This window comes from Sinocyclocheilus rhinocerous, unplaced genomic scaffold (assembly GCF_001515625.1).
Source record: "Sinocyclocheilus rhinocerous isolate Xijiao unplaced genomic scaffold, SAMN03320098_v1.1 scaffold61, whole genome shotgun sequence".
Taxonomy (NCBI): Eukaryota; Metazoa; Chordata; class Actinopteri; order Cypriniformes; family Cyprinidae; genus Sinocyclocheilus; species Sinocyclocheilus rhinocerous.
In genome coordinates this window covers 1550025-1562401 of record NW_015640445.1, presented here as the reverse complement: position 1 = coordinate 1562401, position 12377 = coordinate 1550025, and the positions used below count along the sequence as shown (strand labels likewise).

The 12377-nt window shown below is 33.7% G+C and overlaps 1 protein-coding gene across 3 annotated transcripts in view; it reads right to left on the bottom strand.

Moving 5' to 3' along the window:
• Positions 1-5392: 5392 nt before the first annotated feature.
• rnf144aa (ring finger protein 144aa) overlaps positions 5393-12377 on the bottom strand; it is a 37862-nt gene continuing 30877 nt past the window's right edge. For all 3 annotated transcript variants that reach the window (XM_016568796.1, XM_016568795.1, XM_016568793.1), the window contains 3 exons: positions 9733-9880; positions 9448-9537; positions 5393-6441 (listed from right to left, as the gene is read on the bottom strand). In XM_016568796.1, coding sequence (XP_016424282.1) covers positions 6310-6441; positions 9448-9537; positions 9733-9880 — 370 coding nt within the window. In that variant the 3' untranslated portion in view covers positions 5393-6309. The remainder of the gene's footprint in view (positions 6442-9447; positions 9538-9732; positions 9881-12377) is intronic.

Here is a 12377-nt window from a genome sequence, read left to right as displayed (position 1 = left end):
TTAAGGGAGTTTCTTATAAAACTGTTATTAAAACGCTTGTCAAAAAAGGAGAGACCATTTACAAAAAGTTGGAGATTTTGTAGGCTTGTATTATTAATATTTACATCAGAGAATTTGGTTAAAATTATTATGCCACTAGGAATAGCCTTGATTACTTTGTTAAATTCTTTTTCGTTTACAAAAAAGCCATATTTTGTAATAAAATTAGGGTAAGTGTATAATTGCCCATTCTTGTCAATAAGCTGGTTTACAATTAATGTTATGCCGAACCCAATTCTCCATATACAATGACTTGTTATTATGAGTGATATTACCATTGTTCCATATAAAACACCTGCTAGGAGAAAAATTGTGTTTGTACAAAAGTGACCAGTAAAGTAATGCTTGTTTGTGATAATTGGCTATATAAGGACACTGCAACAAAAAATGTAATCCCCCAAGTTTTTCAAATAAATGATATGGGACAATATTTGTTTGATTTTTTAAAAAGTTTTTAAGCCAATTAATTTTTAAAATTTGGTTGAAAATTGTAAAATTAAGAACATTTAACCCACCATCAGATAGACAAGTAACAAGGACACTTTTTATTTTATTTTATGAGGCTTGTTTCTCCAGATGAAATTAAAGAGTATTTTATCCATTTGTGAGCATATAACCTTTGGGGCACTAAGTGAAGACAGGAGGTATGCTGCTCTCGAAAGACCTTCTGCTTTACTTAATAAAATTCTTCCTTGAATAGAAAGATCTCTCGCCAACCATGAATTATACCTCTTTTGCATTTTTTCGATAACAGGTATAAAATTTGAGTTGACCATTGCATCAGTATTTTTAGAGATTTTGATTCCCAAATAGTTTACCATGCTTTTAACAGGAATATTACATACAGTGGATAGGTTGTTATTTTTAAGCTGTAGGATCTCACACTTAGACAGATTTAAATTCAATCCAGAGAATTTTGAAAAATTATTAATGATATTCAAAGCCAGAGGTACCTCAGAACTATCACTAAGAAAAATTGTTGTGTCATCAGCAAGTTGCGATATTTTAATTTGTCTTTCATGAACTACAATACCTTTGAAGGAATGTTGATTTATCATATTACTTAAAACTTGAGCTACGACCAAGAAAAGGAATGCAGAAATTGGACAACCTTGTCGGATGCCTCGATTTATTTCAAATCTAGGAGATGTTCCATTGGCAAGTTTAATAGAACTATTGCTACCACAGTACATAGTTCTTACACTTTTGATGAAATATTGTCCGAAACCAAAGAGTTTTAATGAATCAAATATAAAATTATGGCTTACTGTATCAAAAGCTTTTCTAAAATCCAGAAAAATTATTAAAGGGTCTCCATTTAATAAATTACTATACTGCACTAAATCAATAACTAAACGAATATTAGAGGAAATGTGGCGACCTTTCATGAATCCACATTGAGTTTCATCAATTATCTCATTTAATGCATTTTTCATACGTTTTGCAAAAATTGATGCCATTATTTTATAATCATTATTTAGTAATGAGATAGGTCGCCAATTTTCTAATAAAAGGATATATTTTTGACGTTTAGGGATCAAGGTGATAACACCTTGTTTAAGTGATGTAGGTAAGGATTCTTTGTTGATGGCCTCTTCATATACCGCTAACAGGAATTTAGATATATCATTTATAAAAACTTTATAAAATTCTGATGTAAGCCCATCATTTCCAGGGGATTTGTTGTTTTTAAGAGCTTTTATACAGAATTCAATTTCATTTAGAGAAAGGTCTTGAGAACACTCCGTTTTACTTTCTAAAGACAACGTTTTTGGACTTTTTATTGTTTTAAAAAGAATTACATTGTCTTGATCCTCTCCTAAAGAATACATATCTGCGTAATATTTAGAAACAAATTCAGAAATCATGCCTAGGTCCTCAGTAACAGTGCTGTTAATTTTTAAGTTTATTTCTGCATTCCTCTTCTCAAGACTAAAAAAGTATTTGCTGTTTCTTTCACCTTCTTCCATCCATTTCCTTCTAGATCTTACAAAGGCACCTCTGGCTTTTTCTTGATAAATACAGTCTAATTATTTCTGTAAATTTTCTAAATCATCACTATTGGATGGGTGGGTAGGTGATTGAGTTAAATTTGAGATCTCTTTGATTATGTCTTGAATACGTGTTCTTTTTTTCATGGCCAATTTTTTCCAAATTGAATGCTACATTTTCTTATTTCAAATTTTAGTAGTTCCCAAACTGTGCCGTATTCCTTCCTAATATTTGCCTGTATCCAGTATTTATTTATTAATGTTTGGATATGCTCCACATAATCTTGATGGTGCAAAAAAATAATTATTAAATAGCCTGAATTTCTACAATTACATTGGACATCTTCAAATTTAATGTTTAAAGTTAAAACTCTGCGATCAGTGAGAATAGCAGGGGACATTTTAGTTCGCAAAACATTTTGTTCTAATTCTGAGGAAATGAGCCAAAAGTAAATTTTGTATTTTCTTTTTAAATGTACTTTTCAAATTTACTACCCGTGTTGTGCTGAGATTTTTTTTTTTAAACTGACCATGATAAACAAAATTTCATACGTGCAAATAAATAAATAAAATTAATCTTCCAACAACTCTCTTAATTTACTGTAGTAAAAACTATTTAATTTAGAGTGTGTATACAGCTAAACAGTTTTTGCATTAAAATGTAAAATTAATAATTTTTAACTGTGAAATTACGAAACTAAAAAAAGAGTGAAATTATTTTACTTAAATATATTTGGCAAACATTTTATTTTTCAGCACATCATGAAATTACATAATACAACATTTTTGAATCCATGTTTTAATGATATATTTTTCAACAGTGGTCTATTAAACAGTTCCCTTGACATTTGAAACAAAATGCAGACATAACCAAAATAACAGGGGGGAAAAATGCTGAAGATGAAAACATTGTAATATCACAGTGTTAGTGGCAAAGACGATACAAGTAAATATGTAGTATTTTTGTAATTGTATTTCTTTTCATACATGCAATTTTACATAAAACTGTGGAATTTGGTTCTGAATCACAAAGAATAAAACACTTCCTTTATGATGTATCAAAAACAAACAGCTGACACATAAAAAAAAGGCCATCTAAGGAAGAGTAAAAGGCAAAAGCAGTTTTAAAAGCAATGGCAAGGAGCACTGACAAGGTCCCTAAAAATCCAAAGGGGTACAAGTCAAAACATGTAAAATAATATCTGAAATAGGCAAATGTCAAAAGTGAAAGACGGACATCAATACAAACAGACCACTGTTGAGAAAAAGACAAAACAAGACATGCTTTCCAAATTCTTGCTCTAACTCCAAACTATAAGAGCTTACAGGAGTTTCATCTGGAAATATTAAAAAACCAGTCTGCAAGGCTACGTTTTGTGCAACAGGCAAATTCCTACAAACAGGAACGATACCGTTTTTGGCTGTTTGCAAGATCTATAGTGTACGTTAAGGAGTATTTCCCAGTTTACATGTAAAGCCACAATTATTTCTAAATTGATGTAGAAACAAACAGCGTTTCAAACGGGAACATGACGCAACCCAAACGAAGAGAACAAAAACAGCACTTGACTGAATGAACAGGCAAAGTGCCAATTCAATAACCTTGATTTAAAGAAACGATTATATTGTACAACTTATAATTCATAAACACTGTATACAACGAAAAAAAGAATACCAAATGGAGTATTACAACAAAACATATGCATACACCATAAATGAAACACAATTAGCTTAATTTTTAAAGCCCATACAACATTAAAGATCTGCTTTGAGTATATATTTACCCACTGTCAGAAAATGTTCCCTCATCAATGTCATAAAAACCTGCTTGGCACGATTGTCAATATATACATGTATATATATATATATATATATATATAAGCATTTATATTATTCTACATGAAATGGCCAAATGTTGCTGAATAATATGAGCACAATTAGATTCCGCTGGACTGAGTAACTTGTGTGCTATTCATAACTGACAATGATGCTGTGCTTTAATTTTATCCATCATGCTGATTTTTGCTCGTCATAATCAGAAAGTAATGTAGCTAAATCAATTCTGAGATGGTATTACTGTACTGTATGTCATGGCCATTTCATGTACAATGTTGTGACTACATATGCATTAAGGTATTTCTTTAAACATCACACAAGCTGAAAAGTGCCAAAATTATTCATCTAAGAGGACCTGAGGATAAACAAATAAAAAAGAAAAGAAAAAAGCCCTCAGCTACAGGAGAGAAAACCAGTGAGGTACTCAAATATTTTAAGGCGAAAACGGGATAATGCTACCAAAAGATGGAGGTGACTAACATCAAATATTCACCAAAAATCAATCACTTTATGAATACTGTGAAAACATTCACCTTGTCATATCAACCTCCAATTTGGCACCGTTCCATTACACAACATTAACGAAAAATGGCAGATGAGGGAATCTCACAAAGGATTTGAAGGAAACCTAATGAGCTACATATTATCCAGCTACACATATGGCAGGTGCTCTGATCTTAATATTTCTGATAGTGCTGGGCAACGATTAATCACATCCAAAATAAAAGTGTTTGTTTATATAATATATGTGTGTGTACTGTGTATATTCATTATGTATATATAAAGACACACATGTACAGTATATATTTTGAAAATATTTACATGTATTAACATGCATATATTTATATTATATATAAATATATCTACTATATAAACATAACATAGTTTTCTTAAATATACACATGCATGCGTGTGTATTTATATATACATACTAAATATATACAGTACACACACATATATATTATGTACACAAAAACTTTTATTTTGGATGCGATTAATCGTTGCCCAGCACTAATTTCTGAGTTACATGGTGCAACAGTTTTTGAACATACGCTTGCTATTTCAGGTGGTGCAGGCAAGATGTTGACATTCAGTATCATACCTCTATTTTAAAATCAGTCTATTAAATGAAGAAATCATTTAAATAGTATTTGTAATGGCTTTTCAGAAACCGACAGACTCAGTTTTGAACACCTTTTTGTCTTTGCCCACAGCAACCATTTAGCTCAAGACGGCAGAAACCATATTTTTTTTATCTTCAAGTTATATGAACTTGCATAGATACAGTGCTGGACTTGTAAATATGTTATGCCAAACAGTCTCGAAATCAGTGTATAATCCCAGCCAGAATTACAGGGACTGTTCCAAAATTTCAAAATGTTTTTTTTTTTTTCCAAGTGAGACAAACTGTATGCAAGTTTCAAACTGTCTGACAAAAATTACAAGATGACCAGATGTCACATTTCACTGGAGAAAATGATCAAGGAGTGAAAAAAAATAAAATAAATAATAATAATAATAATAAAAAATTAAAAAAAAGGTAAAGACAGGTTAAAAATGTTTTATTTGGTTTCAGTATTTTGACAGTTCTAATTGAAATGTTGGGTGTTCAGATAAGGTTAAAGTGTCGTTTAAGTGACACTTTCAGTAGGTCAATATTTGGCAATGTAAACTCACAGAACAGCCCTGCTTTGGAATCATATTTATGTTTTAGGGAGGTGAGTGTCTCAAGGCTAAAAATGACGTTTAAGTGCACTGAGAGAAATTTCAATGGCAAATATCATCCCCTGATGACATCAACAGCCAAAATCTGCCAAATCAAACAAGGTTTGTCAATAGTTTCAGACTAAAAGACAATAAATTTACATGAAAAAAGAAAAAAAAAATGTGGCATTAAAACCTTCTGAATGCAAAATGTAGCAGTTAATAAACATTTAAAGTAGCATTTTAGCTATACATTTGAGTCAAAACTCACTCTAGAGCATTTAAAGTGACAAAAAGCCCCTTATCTGTGCAAAACAAGTAATAAAGAATAGGCCGTGTGACTGAAATGCCACTATGCACACAGAAACAGACATAAACACACTGAATATGTGTTCTACTAGAACAGAACCCTCCAGAACAGCCAAATATGCGAAACATCCACAAAACAGACAAGCGCCGGGATGGAACAGCGCTGTGCTCCTTCAGTAACATCTCTTTTGTTACTGTGGAGGGAACCCCCAGCTCTCGAATCCTCCACCTAAGCAAGCAGCAGGCTCATGAAGTCTCCGTTAGTCTCATCAGGCCTGCCGGGATGGAGCCTACTCAGCTAGCTGTGACAGTAACCGCGGCGTGAGATGTCCCACCGGTTGATGAAGAGCTCGAAGGCGGAGGAGGAAAAGAAAAACGATTAAAGGAGATGACCGGAATTCCTCGTACAGGGACTGCTCTCGCCGGGCTGTTAGGTGGGTAAAGGGTCATCGTCTCCTTTACTGCACTTGCACTTACAGCACAGCACGAATGGTGTGGCTAACAGCAGGAACGGAGAGGCTACCAGTAAGAGGAGGCCGAAACCGGCAAAGATTCCAACAACCTGCGGAGAGAGGTTTCATACCATTAAGACAAGTTTAAATTTAATGCCATTTGGTTTAACAAGCAAGCAAAAATTAATAATGTATTTAATATATTTTCCTTACACACTGAATACATTTGAGTGTACTCTCAATCTTAATAAATATCTTCAATTATATAATGCTGTGTTGGTTTTACGCCAGATGTAACGGGACACACACCTTCCAAAAAGTTAAAATTTTGTCTCATCAGTCCACAGAAAAGGCCGATCATAAGGAAAATCGGCCGATTCCGATCCCTGGCCGATCGATCGGTGCATCTCTAATATATATATATATATATATATATTGAATTGCAATTTAATAAATATTATAATTTATATTACAATATACAAGTATTATAATAATTTTTTTAGGTAATTAGAGCTAATTACATCACATGACAATTTAACAAAATGAACTAATCTTGTTTTTAAAAAGTCAAATTATCTAACATTTTAAGATTTAATAATTATTATTAAAATAATAATTTTTAAATATAACAATCTGTGAAACATTTTTTTTTCTTAAAATAATAAACTATTTAATGAAAAGTCAATATTTTATATTCTTTTAATAAATGTTTTTCTTCATTATCATATGACTCATCGTGACTTTTTTTTTTTTTTTACCTTATTCCAACCAAAAATATACATTTTAACTCAAATCTTAAATTGTATTTTAATATATTATTGGCTAAATGAATAGGTGTTTTTTAAAGAAAAACACTTGAACTGTTTTTGTTTGAAAGCAATATGAAAACGTTTCAAAAATTACAATTAATATAAGCGTGAGTATATGCTAACAAAATCTTAACTTTTCTTTGAATTATTCCTCCAATATATTGAGTTATATACAGTATTTGGCTTCTAATTTTAGATTTATATTTTTACAAGATTTTATTTTCAGTGAAAGCAAGACAATATATGAACACATTTGTTTCCTAATCTTGCTACCCTTTCTTTTCCCCATCATTTTCTGAAGTCTTTCTACTCTGCTGTCAATCAATAAACAATTAACCCTGCACACATCTGCAGAATAATTGATAGGTGCGTAGCATTGGCTAACACCAAAAATCCCACTTGCAAAAAAGATTACAATTTATTGAACAACGGTTGTTATATTTAGCATTGCTGAATCAATTGTAATATGTTTGTACTACGCTGTCAATAAAAGTGAGAAATTATATAAAACTAAAACAAAAAAGGGCAAAAAGACCAAAATAATTTTTTTTTGTGATGTAGCATTATCTTCCACCACATAGGGGCATCAGATCCTCACAATTCATAACTTGTTACAAAATGGAACAGAGATTGCCTTCATCTTATGCATGAACTATATATATAGAACCTGCCATTATCATGGACCAAGACAATTACACATATTTCACATGACTGTAGGACAGAGAACCATGTGAAATAGATTTTCTCTGGATGTAAAACTATTTCTGAATCCTGCACACCGCACAGGGAATAGGAAACAACTGACCTCTATTTCCAAGCGGAATCCTCTCAGCATTCCGAGCATCACAATTACACTCATTTATCATGGGACAAATTTCAATGTTGCACACTATTTCTGTTTCTATGTAAATTGCCCTCAATTTATTTCTCTCTTTATCAGAGCTCTCATGTGGAATGGTGGAGCGGCGTAATGGAAAAGTGTTGGCAAACCCTATGACTCAAACCTGGGACTGGCTTAGCCCGGCAGCTCCATCTTTACTAATTCATAAAGAATCAAATTTCTGATGCTGTTGGGCTGGAGCTTTATAAAATGTAAACTCGTAGGCCTGCAACAGAGCCACTGTGCTCTTATGAAGCTTAATATGACTCACTTCTCCCCGCAGAGCAACAGATGTCTTTGTGCAAAAGTACTGAAAGCTCTCCATAGTTTCAGGGACATCTCACCTTTATGACATTATGTTCAGCATATGAAATGATGAGTGTCTGAAGAATCTTTCTAAACATTTTGACGGTTCAAAAGGTGAATAATGGCATCAGAATTACACCTCAAAAGTAAAATAAAACATAAGAATAAAACTTTATTTTTTTGCATTGACATTTTCATAATAATTAAGCTCATTTCCCCTTAAAACTGTCATTATTATCAATGCAAAAAATAATAATAATGCTAATTTAATACAGGAAATAAAATGATCCTGATACAATTTTTTAAATTCAAATATATACTGTATCTGTATATATTTACATATATATAAATATATATGTGTGTGTACTGTGTATATTTATTATGTATATATAAGACACACACATACAGTATATATTTAGAAAATATTTACATGTAAACACACACACACACACACACACACACACACACACACTATGTATACAAAAACTTTTATTTTGGATGCAAAATAGCATTTTCTGCATACTATGTTTCTCTCAATTCCTAATGAAATCGCTTCGAGGCTTTTTCCAAGACTATTTGTGCTGATCTCTGAACCATAAGAAAATGTATTATTTCAAAGCTATTAAGAAATACATCATGGAGAGTGGGTCTAATGAGCCTTATGTTGAAAACTCTTTGCATATGTCTTTAACTCAAGGAATAGCTTGTTGTTTTCTTAGTATTCTTTTATAAAATCAGCCTTTTTCAATGTAATATTCTTCTATTATTATTTAGTCTGATCAAATGAAACACAAAGGGTGGAGGGAGTACCGGAGATGGCCTTTTAAAATGTGCTTGTCTGAATTGCTCATCTAAATATATGTCTGGTTATACCGCTCTTCTCCATCATTTGATGAATCATTTTAGTGAATTTGTCCCAAAGTGACCATCTTGTATTATAATCTGCTGTCAAACAGCAGGTATCACTTGCTCGAGAACAGACAGCCACTTTACTTCCTGAATAAACACCGTCTGAATGGATGCCTACGACTCGGTCACGTGTAGGCGCACGTGCACTCATTCTGATCTCAGTGGAGAAAAAAGGAGGAAGAAAACATGTGCTCCTTCCCGTGAGCACCCACCTGCGTTCTGTGCCAGATCACGGAGGCTCTGGAGTGGCCTAATTTGTTCCGGCAGGGTCCTTTGTCATAATGGATCAGGAGGAAGTCGTCCTGTCAAACACACAATGTTACGAGAGGCCGGTCATTATCTACGTGGGTGTTTGGAACAGCTGCGTGAAGGATGCTGTTTGCATTTATGGCCTTGATTGAAGGCTAACATGCTGCCTAAGCGGCGGCCACTTGACCAATAAAAATACAGTAAGATAGCAGCATGATGTTAAGAGTGTTGAGATATTGAGCACTTACGTCTAGAGACTCCAGGCAGTACCAGCAGAAAGCATGCTTGCAGTTCTTACACATCATCTGGGCACAGCCCTCGTCTCTTTCTATGTAGACTTTACATTTGGGACAGCGTTTGATGGGGGCGTCGTCATCGTCAGCCTTAAAGAACGAACTGGAAAAAAAGAGATTATAGTAGAGTTAAAATGAACCATTTTCTCGTTCCAGGTTGTGGGGCACAAAGGACAAAAAACATCGGTACTGGTACTACAGTCCATTCTTTTTTTCTCAGACAGGCCCTTTGCTTTTATATGTACTAAAGAGTTGTGGGCCGGGGACAGTGTTCACTGGTAATGTAGAGGCTGACCCACAGGGACCGAGCTGACAGGTACAAGCCCATTCATTTCCAGGACAATTCCCAGTCTATTGATCTAAGGGAAGTGACACTGTGCGGCAAACCTCTCACAGAACGTTAAACAGCAGCAGAGTCTGACTCACTGTACTGCAACACTGCAGATCAGTAAAGCAGTTTAGTAGCTTAGTAAAGTAGTATTAATAATCATAATAATGGTAGTAATGTGATTATTTCTGATTTGATTATATATATACAATAGTGTTCAAAAGTTTGGGGTCAGTACTTTTTTTTAAAGAAATTAATACTTATCTTCAGCAAGGGTGCATTGAATTAATCAAATGTGACAGTAAAGACTTTTACAATGTTAAGAAAGATTTCTGTTCTTCTTCTGTATTCATAAAAGAAGCAAAAATGAATCCAAGAATCAAATAATGTATCGAAGCATTAAGTAATAATAAACTGTTTTCAGCATAAGAAATGTTTCTTGTGCACAATATTAGCATATTAAAATGATTTCTGAAGGATCATGTGACACTGAAGACTGGAGTAATGGCTGCTGAAAATTTTGTAGGTTAAGACCTAATTATAGCCATCAGATTTGATTCTATTATGACAAGTGGGCTTATTAATTCTAATAAGTGGAGATATTTTTTTTTCTTCTGCCCACACAGCCATAGCAGATCTTAACAATAAGGACGGCTGCTGGCCTGAGGCCAGTGTGAGAGAGTTCTCGGTCAGTTGCCAATGAAAGTTTTACATACACTGATATTGTACATCCATTCCAAACTTCAATGTTTAGTTTTCTGTAATGTATTTTACATTGTTGTTGCAAATTCTGTTGATATGTCACCAAGATAATGCTAACTCAACAGTTTTTTGAAAAACTGTAATGTGAAATGTGAAAAATGTGAAAAATTTAAATAAAATAATTTATCAAGTACACTGCAAAAATGCAAATAACCTAAAAACAAATGAATGAATTAACTGTTTAACTGTGCACAGTCATCACATTAGTTCACAGGGTGGCTCAGGATACCCCCTTTTTTCCCAAATATAGTTTCATTATATTTACACTGACCAAATCAACTTTTTTAAGAGGCAGGTCAGCTCATAGCTCCTTGAGGAAACAACAGCCCGTTTAAAGTGTAAATGGGGTCCAATTTGATTTCAAGCTGTCTAAAGACTTTTTATCTCCCTCTGAGATATACTTTGGAGTTTAGGTGCAATCTCAAACATGAAATGATACTGAAATTGAGCTATAAACTTGAAAGGCTCTAGTGTGTATTAGTGAAGCAATTCACTTCAGAGCAGGCTGAGTGTTCATTCCTGTACGACCCAAGATCAAGGATCAGAAACTCCGCTCAATGATGCTTTCGCTTTTGAATGAAGTGTGCGTGTGACAGGAATGTCAAATAACACCTGTGCATGAATCTCTGGCTTACTGAGCAGAGAGCAAAGCGCTCTTCAGCAACTAGAAGCAGAAGATCCATTCTTAGACTGAATGATGAGTATGTTCAAAATAGTGCAGAAAAACACAGACGGATCGTGGTATTTCATTTCAAATCTCATTGTCGACTCATCAACATCGAACATCATTACACAGAACATGCCTCATCGTGACAGCTGGATTCACATAAGGACCAGTGGGGAGGATGGGAGCGTTTAAATGCACATCAAAGAGACAAAACTGCACCGAGGCGTAGCTGCTGATAAATGAGGAGGAGAAAGACTTAAAGGAATATTCCATGTTCAGTACAAGATAAGCTCATCTGTGGCATAATGTACCCTAAAAGATAATTGATATTGACTCATCATTCGTCTTGTTTACAAAACAAGTGAGACATTACAACTGAAGTGAATGGGGCCAATTATTTTTTTTTTGGTCACACTTTATTTTAAGGTCCAATTATCGCCATTAACAACCGTTAATTATGAATTTAGCCTCACTAAACTCCTAATTTGCTTCTTATTAATATTAAAGGGATCATATGATGTTGCTAAAAATAACATTATTTTGTGTACCAAGAGCTTGTAACACTTCAAAGAGAAAGGAAATTTGAAATCGCATCATATGACCCCTTTAAGGCAGCTGTTAAGTTTAGGTATTGAGTCTAATTAGGGATGTAGAATATGGTCATGCAGAATATGTGCTTTATAAGTAAAGGATAATCAATGGTTTGCCGTGCATTAAAGGATTTTAAATGCACGACTTTATAAATCCAGTATTCCACTTCGCGTCTGGTGGTTCTTTGCCTCCGCGAAGTGCATTTAAAATCCTTTAATGCACGGCAAGCCGTTGATTATCCCGTTTATTCCA